Here is a 14011-nt window from a genome sequence, read left to right on the forward strand (position 1 = left end):
TCAGCAACCAGCACTTGCAAACTAGCAGAATAGACACCATTCAGTAATGACACCAAATTTTCAAACAGCTCATGCTCATAGTTCACATCAGAGCCATATAAGGGCTGCATTACTGCAAGATCATTCAGACCTGCATTTAAGTACTACTATTTTCAGTATATTACAGCACAAGAGAAGCTAAGACGAGCTTTACCATGGGCATCGAATGGAAGGAACAAGAAAATTGATAGCTCAGATCCCTTGGTTTTCAAAAGATGCTTCAAAAGTTGCAATATTAAGTTCTAGGTTCCTAGAAATTTAATAACAGATACAGATAACTTTCAAATCAGTGATCCATCATTAACCAGTCCAAATGGTGTTTTAGGAGAACTTCGGATCACCATGATCTGAATCCTAACAGTATGCTACAGGATGGTCCAGTGCCTGAAGAATATGGAAAATACTAGTCAGATTACTACAGGTACTGAAAAAATTCCGCAGCAATATGATAACTTCACCATAACTACAAGTTTTATAACCCCTACCATCAGTATCCACTAATTGTCTACAAACAAACTAATTTCAAGGACTCGGGGCAATCTCACACTTGAGAGTTTATGGGAAGAAGAATATGTGATGTCCAGCGCTTGCAACATGCAGGGCATCATTTGGAGTTAAAAAGTGTAATTTATCCCCACATTGAATGATTTCAATTATCTTCCACCAATGCAGAATACTATAATTTAACTTTTATATCTAAGATCGCAGAAAGGTTTCAAGGACTGACTACCACATGATTACTGTAAATTTAAGTTGCAGTGAGCACAAGAAAGTATTGTGCATCTAAGCTAAATGTCAAACCAGATACTGACCTTCACTTAATTTGTTAAGATGAAAATGATAAATTGCTTCAGCAGTAAGTTCATCTGGATGGAATTGAAGTCATTCCCTTTTGATGTTCTTAACAGCTGAAACTCTTGAAAGAAACTGCTACCATCAGTGAGACGTCAAGGTATGCACTTGAGAGTCAGTTGACGGTTGCTCAGTCCTCCAATACTCTGATGAAGTAAGTGGTGAGTTTTGGGGTATAACTTGCAGCACAGACTGAGTGGTGTGATTTGTATGCATGGGTTGTTCAAATGAAATAGATTGCGGCTCACGTGAACCCCATGAATTGTTTGACAGAAGAGAGAGAGCACGATGAGATTCTGGTGCTGCTTCCGCTTTGGAAGGAATGATGTATTCTTCCAAACCTGCAAGGTTCACATTCCAAATAATTTCAAGCACCAAATTTTAGAAAGAGGAGAATCACTCCAGGCCAAAAAAAGAAAAAAGAAAAAAAGAAACCCATAGCACAATAGTTCTTGTCTCTGTTCATGAGGATCTGCTCTATTAATTGTCTCCATAAAAAGCAATGCTTCCAAATTCATACTTCATCCATATGACTTTTAAAACAATCAATGTTAACCATCTACACATTCTTAAGCTTCTTCTATGCTTATTAGGATCCCCGGACTTGCACCAATCAACAAGGACACAAAACTCGTTCACTGTCCACTCAGACCACCACATCATACATCTCTGATTTCCAAAATTAAGCAGAGCTATGCTTAAATACAGAAAGAAATAATTCTTGCAAACCACCAGGAACTATAAGTGTCCCTTTTTTTTCTATAAGAAATTTAGGCTTTGTCACATTTATTTGCATTCATCATTGCCAAAATCAGTGGTATATCTGCCAATATTAGATTTTGCACCCCATTTATCACACTGCCGAATTATTCTCAAATATCTAATGTGATATCTAACTATCATCCATGTATCTCCAATTAGCAATACTTTCTATTATTTTTAGAAATATCATGGTACTTCGACTCTTGAATGGGGCTCCAACCTCATATGTGCCAGTTAAGATAATTTTAAACCACCAAAGCAACCAATATTTTGCTTATGCTGCGATTTTATACATACCTAATTACCTATTACATGTAAATTTAATATATATAGCTTTGGATTCATGTACCAGTACTAAAAGAAAAGAAAACAACAAAAGAACAAGCAAGGCTCGAGGCCAAGTGGACACAGACAGTGGACAAATCCTAAACTTCAGTGACTCAGAGACACCAAGTGTTGCGACCATTGATAGCTATTATAAATTATTTAGCTTCATTGAGATTAAAAGAAACAAATTGAATCAATTATTTTGATAAAAAAAATCATGTCCATTTCAAAGCATCAATTAATTTGATAAAGAAATCATGCTCTTTTCATATCAAATAGCATAGTGCAATCTGAAGAACAGAATATGTTCTACAATGCTTAATTAAGTCCAATACATATTATGTGCATCTTAATTTAGTTATGCAAGATCAATCTTATTTATTTTACAGCAGTTACAATTAATGCCCATTGTATCTAGCATCCATCAGTTAAACATCTTAATTCCCCATAATTGTGTCAAGAAAAATTGCAAAAGTGAACCAATTACTATATTCCAAAGTCCTTTAAGCAAAATTTTCGTATCTTACTATGAATTCTCCATAGTTTTTTTAAAGCAGAAGTTGATATATTGATGCTTGATTCAGCAGATATTTCATAGATGTACTTTTTTAGACTTTGATATATTCATCAATCAACATGAAACCTTGTTCATGTCCAATGATTGAAGCACTAGAAACCTTTCCTTTAGTTATAATCTGCAGTCACAAGCATGTGGTTTATCACATTGGTTAAGAGCAAGGTCCATGCCAAATGCCAAAGCCTTGTTGACATCGAGCTCTAATTGTTGATTTTAGGCTTACAGACAAGTGAAACTGGACCTTGGGAATTTCATGAAGACAACAGTAAGGTTTCAAATTATCCACCATTAATAACAATTTAAATGCACACACCTGGAGAATCTCACAAAGCTATCCTGTAATGATTTTTACTCATTTGCGTCATTTTCATGTAAAATAAACTCTTTTCAGATCTTTGATTAAATATTACCTTTATTATTATTGTTGGTCACTAGAGCATATTGTTACTTGTTAGACATATCACGGAAACCTTGCTAAGAAATTCTAGTAAAGATTTTATATATTGCTAACCATATCATCGACATTAAGAAACTTAATGCAATAATTGTAAGGCTAGTTTCTCAAAATGAAAACAAAACAAACCTTGGTTGAGAATCTCGGCTGCAGTGCCCTTGCCTTTAGATGGTAAGGAGCTATTAGACTTATGATGGTGCTGAATATCAATGCCATTTGTCAGATCAAAGCCAGGCAAGTGAAACTGCCCATCATTACCACCTATTTCTGCAGGCTTTGCTATATAATCTTTTGTTATTGTGAACTTGGAGATGTATGTGCCTTCCCACGTCAAATTTGCATTAGGCCTGGCATGAACAAGTGGTGCCCTATCCCAAGCAAGACTCATCTGTTGCCTTTCATCTGCATGGTAAACAAAGATAATATTAAGCAGCATGAATGGTTATTATCAATACCAACTTAGATGCATGAACTAGTGTATCCTGAGTTGAAACAATATCAGTAAACCAGATTGTAGTCCCGTGCGCAAAGGGGACAGGTGAGACTTGGTACCACCTCAGGTTTACTTTGTTAAATATAGCTAACCAAGAGTTCATTAAAGGAAAGAACTTTTGGGGATTGATAAAGAAAATTTAAACAATCAATGAACACAAAGGACTCCATCACATGCAGTACATCACAGAGTCAGAACTAAGAAGATAAAGTTATACCCATAACTCAAACTGAATGTTTCAATGATAATAGCAGTTCAGACATGCTGGAAGAAACCTTTGAAACTATAATACCACAATATGCTTATTTGTAAGTGATTTAAAAAACGATGAGTTTTTGCATTTTTATGTGCCTCTCATCTACAAGCAGATACAAATTTGTTGCAAATAATTAGGACATTAACTTGCAAGTGTCATTCACATTCAAGGAAAAATCTTTTTTTATTTTGTTACTCAATTAGAGAAAATTGAGACATCAAGTCCATATAAAACTAGCCAAAGGGGTCTCTTTCCTCCTTTTGGTTTAGCCTCATTAAAGCAAAGGGAACTGTATAGCATCATCCATATCGCTTCATTTCATAGCATATGGGAAGATTGAGAAACAACTACAACAAAGATCAATGACAATAGCATATTCTACAAATCAGCTTCAAGAGAATTAATCAAAGTCTCAGTTTGAGACCAGTACCATATAATGATGAAGACACTCTTGAATTTAAATGGACCGATCCTGGTTGTTTGCGGCGTCTTGCATTGTGATCAGAAAGTCGCCTGCGGCAGCTTTTCTTCTTTTCATCGAACTCTGACAGGCCATGGAACCTTTGACATCCAAAACCCAAATTGTCAATGCAATCATAAAAGCTAGGAATAATCATTACTATAATTAGTAATTGATGAGAATTGACATAATCAATACACCACACTAGATAACAACAATTAGCCAAAGAGCATGTAGAAAATGACCCATTCTCAGGCATTATTGTCTTCCAACACACAACCATTCATTTCATTAGAAGCTTTACCTGCTACACTGCTGGCAAAACCTGCGTTCCAAACCAGCTACAATGACCTTCTGGCACTTTGAATGGCTTTCACAAACTCTATGTTTGCGATGATAATCTTTAGCTGATGAGAGGTCAAGGTTACAGCCTTCCACTTGACAGTATGGAGCACGCTGACTCTGAATAGTGGACTTCAATTTCTTTGCTGTAGTAAAAGAGGGCACAGGAACTGTAGAAAATGATGAAGACTGAACATTGTTGCCAGCACAAGCATCTTCAAAGTATATTCGTTTACCAAGCTTCAAACCAAGCAGCTGGTCACCTGAACCACCTGAAGCATCAATTGTGGAAGACATACTAGCTGTCTTAGCCTTTCCAATTTCTTTCTTATTGTAATCAGATGGATTTGCTTTAGAGGCCTCCAAAGTGAATTTGGATGTTTTAACTTCCCCAGCTGATGAAGAATTGATGGAAGCTGACTTCGAGCACTTTGAGAAAGAAGCAAGTTCCAAATCAGAGCTAGAACCACCACTTCTGCTTGCACTCCCAGATGAATAGAAAAACCCAGAGTCGGTTCCTTTTTCTCCATCAGTTTCCAAATCTGTTGGGCTTAACTGCTTAGAATTTTCAGTTGTTATTCCATTGAACATTATCAGGCTCTCCCAGTCCCACTGTAAGTGGGGTTTGCCATTCCACTCCATCAGTGAGTCAGAACTTATAGAATCACTTCACAAAGAATACTTCTTCATGAAATCAACAAGCAGTGGGACACCAGATCCTGCAATCATTATGAGATCAAGGATCAAATTGCAACTTTAAACATGCAAAACTCAAAACATACTAATACTGGACAGGATTAGAAATAGGTTCTGCATAAATTGAATAGCGTTATAAACAGCATATGCCCCTGAAAAACTGAAGAACCCAGTTCACCTTCAAATCTTGATGATTCTAAGTGCCAGCAACCTCTGTTTTTTTGAATTATCAGAGTTAATCTTTATTCGCTTTAAGAGAACAAAATCCGATCTGCTTGTTTCCCAATCTTACAAAGTAATTCCTCTTGATGCCTCCCGAAAGCCCTGAACTCCCCAGCTCAGAGAACTCAGACAAAATAACAGGCAAACCTAAACTAAACCAAGTAAAAGAAGCATCTACTAAACAAAGGTCTCTTGATAACCCAGTAAAGTTTCTTGCAGAAATCAATCAATCTCTAAACACAAACATCCACAATCAATTCACAGATTTCAAGAACAGCAACTACAAAAATTAATCAAGTTTCTCTACTTTTGTACATATTTACCTCTCCTAGACACAACCATGACTTCTCAGTGTGTTACCTAACAAACTGTCTCCACCCAGCACACCTAATAAATGCTCTCTCCTCTCTCTCTCTCTCTCTCTCTTTATACCTCAATTGTCTCAGTATATCCAACTTGTATTAAAATGGAGCCGGTTTCATCTTTTTACCATCAACAAAAGTAAGCAATAATTCACATTGAAGTTGCTTGGGCTAATCACAGTAAGTAGGCCCCTGGACGAGACCCTACTCACCTAATGTGTTCAAAAGAATCTTACCTCCCCCAACCCCCAACGCATCCACTAATTCACCACTTTTAACCCATTATTTATAGACCAAAGAATAAAAACCAAAAACAAAACAAACTTAACTTTGTATCTTGTAAGACTAAGTGGAATGTACTACTATTGCTATAACAACCAAATAAGAAAGGTAGAAGCAAAAGAAAAGGAATCCCATCTGTCAAAAAAAAAAAGGGATCCTTTTCTTTTCTTTTCTTCTTTCTTTCAGTGAAAAGTCCACTTTAAGTATTGGGAAAAAATGTGTTTCCTCATTTTTAGAAATCCCACCACATATTTCTCGTCTTTAAGCTCTTTAGTGAACTTAAAGCCACAAGCTTTGAGTTTCCATTTACATATTAAAGGAAGACTCATGAAGGTACAAAAATATGCTATCACAGTAAACATGAAAACCCTTTGTCTCTCAGCAATAAGCCTATAACTGTGGAATTCCAATAACATAACAAAGGAAATAATGCTACAGATTTTCTTTGTTTTTTTCCTTTTCAATTTGAAACTTGCAAGAACGAATAAACAAGCACTACTTACCCTTCAGATGAGAAAGAAACAGAAGAAGGGATCTCCGATAAAAAGCTGCCTGAGAAGTGAGAAGAGAACTTAGCTATTATTAATGCTGATTTGCTGTTTATGATTGATGAGAGAAACAGGGAGTGAGTGAGTGAGAGTGATGTGAAGATAAGAAAGAAAGGAGCTTGCTTTATTACACTTCTATAAAATTTTGAGTGAATAAATACAGCAATAGTTTTCATTTTCTTTCTTTTATTTGATAAATTAGATAATTAGCATGTAAAATACAAATAAATTATGAAATGAGACGAAAATAAAAATTTTTTTAGTAAAACAACATATTTTTGGAAGCTGTTGAAATTGTTAGAAAATTTTAATCAAAATAAGGTTAATAACTGAGATACCTATTTAAATTTAGGTTTTTAAAAATTTAAAAATCTAATAATGATTGGGATAGTAATTTTATAATTACTCTAAAAAAATAACATTTAAAAATTTTTGTAAAAATTTAAATGCTATAAAATTAAAAGTTATAGTTTTTTTTTAATTATCAGTATGATTTGACGCAATGAGATATTCTTTTTGGTTTAGATTTATTCTATTGGTCCATAAAAACTTTATTATACTATTTATATAATTTGTTTTGAACAAATCTTTATTTGGTTATAACAAATTTATATTTGACTATTTAAAATTATCAATGAGAATTATTATGTGAATAATAATTTTTTAAGATTTTAATTGATATTTATTTTTTAGTCTATAAATTGAATAAAAATATATATTTTTATTTATAAAATATATTTGAAAAAAATAATAAAATTATAATTTCATGTGGAAATATCAACCGATTATATAACTTCATCCAATTAGCTAACTTGTTGGCAATTTTTGCGCTTTGAAAATATATCGTGTTTAAAAATCACTATTTTAAAATATGACAACTCTCTTATTGCATTTAGAAAATATGACATTTTACATTTTAAAAATATAACAAAATGAAAATATATTATTCTACTAGATATTTATTTTTTAAAATAGTGTTATTTTGTTAAAAATTTTAATTTACAGTGTTAATATACCCCCCTCCCCCTTTTTTTTGGTTGGTAGATTCATATAGATAATCGACACGTACCCCCCCCCCTCTCCGGGGGCTTTTGCCTTTTCGTATTCAGGTAAAAGGAAAAAAAATAGTGTCATATTTCACTCTTGAATTATTGTGGTTGTGACAAAATAAAGTCTTAAATTATTAATTTTGTCTATTTTACCTTTACATTATTAATTTCTAGGCAAATTAGGTCTTGAACTGATAAGTTTGTTTCACGTTATAGTAGTTTTTTTATTGCATTTTAAAAACTAAAATTTTAAAAAATATTTTTCGTTGAGGTTTAAAAATATTTATTTTATTAAAATTATTATGAAATAAATTTTTACATGAAAAATAAATAAAAAACAAGGTCTCATGAATAAAGAAACAAGCTACTACAAAACTAAAATTTAAAATCAATTGTATGTAAAATTCATTGCAAAACAAAAAAAATACTTAACCAGTAATGAAATACCTTTTTCTTTATGATTAAAAAAATATATAAATTATCATAATACCACATGATCTGTACAAAAAAAAATATTAGTTTAAGTACTTAAACCAATGTGGTTTTACCTAACCTTATTTTATACTTCAAATTATTTAATAATTACAAAAAAAATCAATGACGTGTCTTTTTTAAACATAAACCATGTCAACAAAGAGAAATATTAATCCGATCTTTTTTTTTAATATGATATTCATATTCAGATGAGATGGTGAAGGTTATTGAAGGTAGAGGTGAGTAAAAAATTAAAAAACTGAATAAATTGAGAAAAATAAAAAAAATAACAAAAAAAATCAAATCATGAATAAAAACAGATTAAAATTTTAAAAAAACTGACCGGTTTGGTTTTGATTTTATAAGTCTGAAATTAAAAAAATCTAGCCAAATCAAAAAATTAAATCAAACTGGTCAAACTAGTTTTTATCCTAAAAAACCGAATCAAAACCTACTGTTTTGGAGAAATTGATGAAGGTTCGCTATTTGAGGATAAAAATAACCTACCGGTTTTTATCCTCTCTCGTTGTCATTTTTTGATGTTTTACTGTTAGAGATTCTATATACGTTTGGATTTTAATATTTATTTAAAAAATATTAAAAAACAAGTTGTAAAAAATAAATGTGTGAACGCCAAAAACTATTTTATATTGGGTTGCCACCTTTCATATCCTTATAAAAAGAAGGATGGCACCTTGGTAAATTAATCATAAAAAAATGTTAATTAAAAAAAGTCGATACCGTGGTTGATGTAGTTTAACATCAACAGCTAATTAATTAATTAATCTCATAACTTAGAAATCGTATATTTAATTCTAGAGTTTTTCCATGTATTTATAGCCTCACCCAACCATCAATTCCTTTTTTTTTTCTTGCTTAATATAGAATAAAGTGAAGAGAAGTAGGAACTATGAGAAATTGGATTAGGAAGAAAGGCTTTTTGGAATTAAAAACGATTAGATTGAGGCTAATCAATGGTGGTTAAGGAACTAATCAATATTTATGATAAATTAGGCACCATTAATCAGTTTTAATAAACTCTGGGAACTAAGTTATAAATCATTTTAATAAACTACCTGAAAGATGCAAGATCTGATCCCTGTGATTAACCCAGGAGATCCACTCGAGGACACGAGGTCATGTCTTCTATTTATTCCTTAATCTTTCACTGATTTTTTTTTATTTTTTTTTTATAAATTGAACGTGGCTGCTTGGCCATGCCTGGCTAATCAAGGTGTCCAGAGGACGCTTAAGAACCTTCCCCCCGCCCCCCAGTAAACAATGCCGTGATTGGTTGTCGTGAGATAATTTTTTTATTTATAAAAAGAAATAAAATTTTAATCGTAGATGTGCCGCGCACCCCCGCATGAACATATCTATGTGCATGCCAGCGCTTCTCATCTATGGCCATTGAATTAAATAGCTGAAACCTTTGAAAATAAATTAAATTGAAGGATGTGCGAGATGATCTTGTTTGAGAAGCCTTGAGGAGGAAAGCCTTGGCAGAAAGGGCATGTCCCGTCAGTAGATGATCTGGCTGTTCTTCATGCCCAAAGATCATTCGATCCACCTCGTCGAACCCTAGCTTTACTTTGCAAGTAGTATGATGTCTGTTATCTGACGTGTCTGCAATAAAGAAAAGTAGTAGCTAGGCGGCGATGCTAAGTAATGAGTAAATAATGCTGCCCCTATTCTCATATTTTGCTGCATAATGATATTTTTGAAATCCAGATGCCTAATTCTTCAAATAATTAATGTTATTGTTTAGTTTAGAGGGTTTTTTTTTCCCAACTGAACAACAAGGTGTCCAGTTGAAGAAGAAGAGACGAAAAGAGAGTGGAGAGACAAGACAAGTAAGTTAGGGTTTTTACAAGGAATTAAAGAGCGAGTACTTTTGAAAATAATTTCATTGCCGATTAGAATTAGAATTGGAATTGAATTCCTTGAACAAATCATAGGTCTCCTCTCTTATTTTCTTTTGTTGTGTACTGTTTTTAGATAGGAAATTTTTATTTTTTTTTACTTTCAATCTCCAAATAATAAGTTTTTTGAAAATTAAATTTTACAATTTATTTTAATTTTTTTCTATAAGATTATCACATTCTTATAATATTGGTTATAGATTTGATAAGTTAAACCGAGTTAATTTAAGTTCTTTTTTTTATTTACTTTCTGTGAGATTATCTCGATCTCATAACTTGAATCACGGGTTTAACAAGTTAACTCGGGTTATTTTTTTTATAATTTTTTTTTCAATTTCATTCTTTAACTTGGTTCGAATTGATTCAATATGTTGTCGTTTCAATATTAATTTTTTTAAAGATGAATTTTTATGAATCATGCGGTAGCCACCATGCTCTGGATGAGACCTTCTGTGATACCAATAGAATCATCACGACAAGGGCTTTCTTGCTCGGTGGTGCTTCAAGACAAAGGCCCTTCGATATGGCTCAGACAATTCTCTTTTCTCTTCTTGATTTTTGTGCTCAACTCTCTACTGTTTTTTTTTTGTGTCAAATTTAGTTTTTATTTTTTTTATTGCTATTTTTAGCAACAATTATAGTTTGATTTTGCAAAACTAATGCTCACTAAATCATGAAAATGGTGTTTGAAATTATAAACACGTGATATGATACGAGATGATAAATTAAAAAAAAATAAATGAAAATGGAACATTGGAGGAAAACACAATCCGTTATGGATTGCAATAACTATCCCATATCTTTTCTTTTTTCTTTATTTTTTTTTGTCACTTGATTTTTTTTTTTTTAATTTGATCATTTAATATTAAGTTTGCTTGGGACTAAATTTAATGTTTGGTTTTCGGTTGACTTTATATAGGGTTTTTTCCATGTTAATAATAAGTTTTGACGCTGAGTTAATACTTGATTTAAAAAATAAAATTTTATTTTATTGATTCAAACAAATTAAAATTTTAAAAATTTAATTTTAAATTGAAACAAATATTCAGCATTTTTTTCTAAGAAATAACTTCTCTATCTCATCTTGATGATTTAGTCTTTAGTTAAAATAAATAGATTTATTATATATATATATATATAATTCTCAATTTATTTTATTTAATAGATATATGAACTTTTCAGTTTGTATTTATATTTTTTCTTAATGGTAAAAAATGTTAACAGCGCCTGAATCTTTTTTTGAATTAAGGAAAAAATTGCTCCATCCAACGCAGCATGAGAAATCAAACTAGTAATTCATGCACTTGGACACCGATGATAACAACACCTCCGATTCTTGACTTCGGCTCATAGTTTTCAGACCTAATTTGGGATGATAAAGTACAAGTTATTGACTTGCTAAGATATTATTAAAAACGATATTATTTCAATATTTTTTTAAAAAAATAATTTGGGATCAACTTAGATTAATTAAAAACGGTATTATTTCAATATTTTTTTTAAAATAAAACTATGTTATTATGAATAAAAAATTTAAAAATAAAATAATATCATTTTAAATAAATATTTTTTTTAAAAAAATTACTTAGTCGGGGTGGGGGGAGGGGGGGGGGAAGATCTAGTTTTGACCTGATTAATTTCCAAACTAATTAAAAATAAAACTATAACCAAACTAGATTTTGGATCAACAAATCACTTTTATGAGGTAAACTTCTTAGGCTCAACTAGATTTAATAACGATGCTCTGTATTCTTACCGTGTCAATTGTGTGGTCAGATTCAAGAGAAAAGCACTATCTTATTAAAAATTATCTTGTCACTGTGGTTAGTCCTCGCTCAGGCTTTGATCAGTATTGCTTGCTAGTGATACTTTACAATGACACCAGGGACTAGTTTTGTCCGTCTATGAACGCCAATGCCTACTGAGATAATAGCCACGCACATGCTATGCTACAAAGGGTTAATTTATATGGTAATGATATTTTTTTTATTTTTTAAAAGTTAATTTTGATATTAATACATCAAAATAATTTAAAATATATAAATTATATTAAATTTTAGGAAAAATAAAAAAATAATTTTTTTGAAAACACGGTTTGCACGTTCCCGAACAGTTCATAACACTCATCTTTATTTCTGTATTCGGTTTTAAACGTGACGGTGCTTTTTGGTCCTTTTTTAAATCTATGTTACGGTTTGTTTTTTAAAATATTTTTATATTAAAATATATTAAATTAATATTTTTTTTATTTTTAAAAATTATTTTTGAGATCAACACATCAAAACAATTCAAAACATATAAAAAAAATTAAATTTTACCAAAAACAAATATTTTTTTTTGAATTTTTGTTTCCCAAACAGCGCCTAATATTTATTTATTAGATTTTAGTTAAAATATCCATATTACATCTGCGATTTATTTTTTTTTTTTTGTTTTTTAACCACTCTTAGAACTTAACCCAAAATAATAAACTAAAAAACAAATACACTTCCCAAATCCAAGACATGGGGAGCGCCTATTATCACTTTCCCAAAGTTAGATTTTAATTCTTTATCAAGATGCATTAAAAAAAGTTATAACTAAGATTTAACTATAATTTAGCCCATATAGTTTATCAAAATAAATTAATTGATTCCTATCTCATCAGAAATTGTTAAATAAGCCTAGACAAAAGTAGCTTGTCGCTTATCTTTTAAAATTGTCGAAGTGCCCTTTCTCTCGAATATCCAAATCTCAATATCTTAAAAACCTTCACTTCATCTCTTATCTCCATCCACTTCAATGATTCACTTTAATGGTGGATTTTGCGGGAAAAAAAGTGATATTTCTTGCAGAAAAGATATGGTATTGATAATTTCGTAGGAAGGATTTTTTCTTTTCGCTAGTCTAGTTATTCTTAACTTGTTTACTTATGTAATGTTAACGTTGGAATCAAACAGATTTTAAGTTTTATTTATTTGTTTGATTTTATTGTCGGTAAGATTTTATTCTAAATTGAAAAGAAAAAATTGACGAATTAAGTTATTAATATATACAAAACCATAAATATTATTAAATTATTTTTTATATTAGAGTGATTAATTAGACTTTGTATGTTTTTGCGTTTTAAAAATATTTTTTTAAAAATATATTGTTTTACTTCAAATTAATTTGTTTTAGTATTTTTAGATTGTTTTGATATACTAATATTAAAAATTAATTTAAAAAATAATAATATTATTTTAATATATTTTTAAGTAAAAAATATTTTGAAAAACAACAGTTACTATAATACTAAATAGATACTTAATTTATTAATTAACCATATTGGTAATAATGTGATAGTTTTTATAGTTGCCTTCTAAAAAAATAAATTTTAAAAAAACTATGAATTCACCGAAGAATTTTTAATGAAATTTATATAGAACCAAATAATTATTTTATTAATTAAAATGATTGAATAAGTATGCCGGCAAAACACAATCCTCAATATAGAAACAAACTGACTTATAAGCTGTTGTCTCTCTTTGGGTCTGTAGGACCTACGAGACAGTAAGATAGGCTCCTCGCGTCAAAGATTAAACTCTAGTTAACCAACCCAATTCGTTGTCCAACCAAAGTGAATAGAAAGCATATTGGAAACTGAGAAGTGCCATTTACCTAAAAATCTGTCGGTGAACGAGGGAAATATTATTTTTTAAAAAATTATTTTTAATAATAATTTAAAATTAATATTTAAAAACATTAAAAAAATTAATTTAAAATAAAAAAATAAAGTGTTCCTCCCATTAACCTATCCCACTTTCCGTCCCATCAATTAAAATTGACGGATGGTTGGCTTCTTTTATACTAAAATCCAAACAGATATTTTCAAGATTCAAAGCATGCATCTTATGATGTTATCGTAATCTTGGT

The 14011-nt window shown here is 30.8% G+C and overlaps 1 protein-coding gene across 7 annotated transcripts; it reads right to left on the reverse strand.

Moving 5' to 3' along the window:
* Nucleotides 1-57: 57 nt before the first annotated feature.
* Nucleotides 58-6786, reverse strand: LOC133680839 (squamosa promoter-binding-like protein 2). Of its 7 annotated transcripts, none has more exons than XR_009836391.1 (7): nt 6628-6782; nt 5437-5582; nt 4525-5281; nt 4191-4321; nt 3141-3413; nt 852-1232; nt 58-423 (listed from the first exon to the last, which is right to left on the reverse strand). XR_009836391.1 is itself a non-coding variant. In XM_062103850.1 (5 exons), the coding sequence occupies exons 2-5, from the start codon at nt 5202-5204 to the stop codon at nt 976-978; spliced, it is 1341 nt and encodes a 446-aa protein (XP_061959834.1). In that variant the 5' UTR covers nt 5205-5281; nt 5437-6027; the 3' UTR covers nt 714-975. The 7 variants fall into 7 exon arrangements, 1 of the variants encoding a protein (XP_061959834.1); XR_009836392.1 differs by lacking the exon at nt 6628-6782 and adding an exon at nt 5804-6027; XR_009836393.1 differs by lacking the exon at nt 5437-5582 and having other exon boundaries at nt 6628-6786.
* Between the last annotated feature and the right edge of the window lie 7225 nt (nt 6787-14011).

Source organism: Populus nigra, chromosome 1, assembly GCF_951802175.1.
Source record: "Populus nigra chromosome 1, ddPopNigr1.1, whole genome shotgun sequence".
Lineage (NCBI taxonomy): Eukaryota > Viridiplantae > Streptophyta > Magnoliopsida > Malpighiales > Salicaceae > Populus > Populus nigra.

Coding starts and splice junctions, on each gene's coding strand:
- LOC133680839 (XM_062103850.1), bottom strand. CDS start 5,204: ATGGAGTGGAATGGCAAACCCCACTTACAGTGGGACTGGGAGAGCCTG. Junction 4,322..4,524: donor TTTTGCCAGCAGTGTAGCAG/GTAAAGCTTCTA, acceptor TGGATGTCAAAG/GTTCCATGGCCTGTCAGAGT. Junction 1,233..3,140: donor AGCCGAGATTCTCAACCAAG/GTTTGTTTTGTT, acceptor TGAACCTTGCAG/GTTTGGAAGAATACATCATT.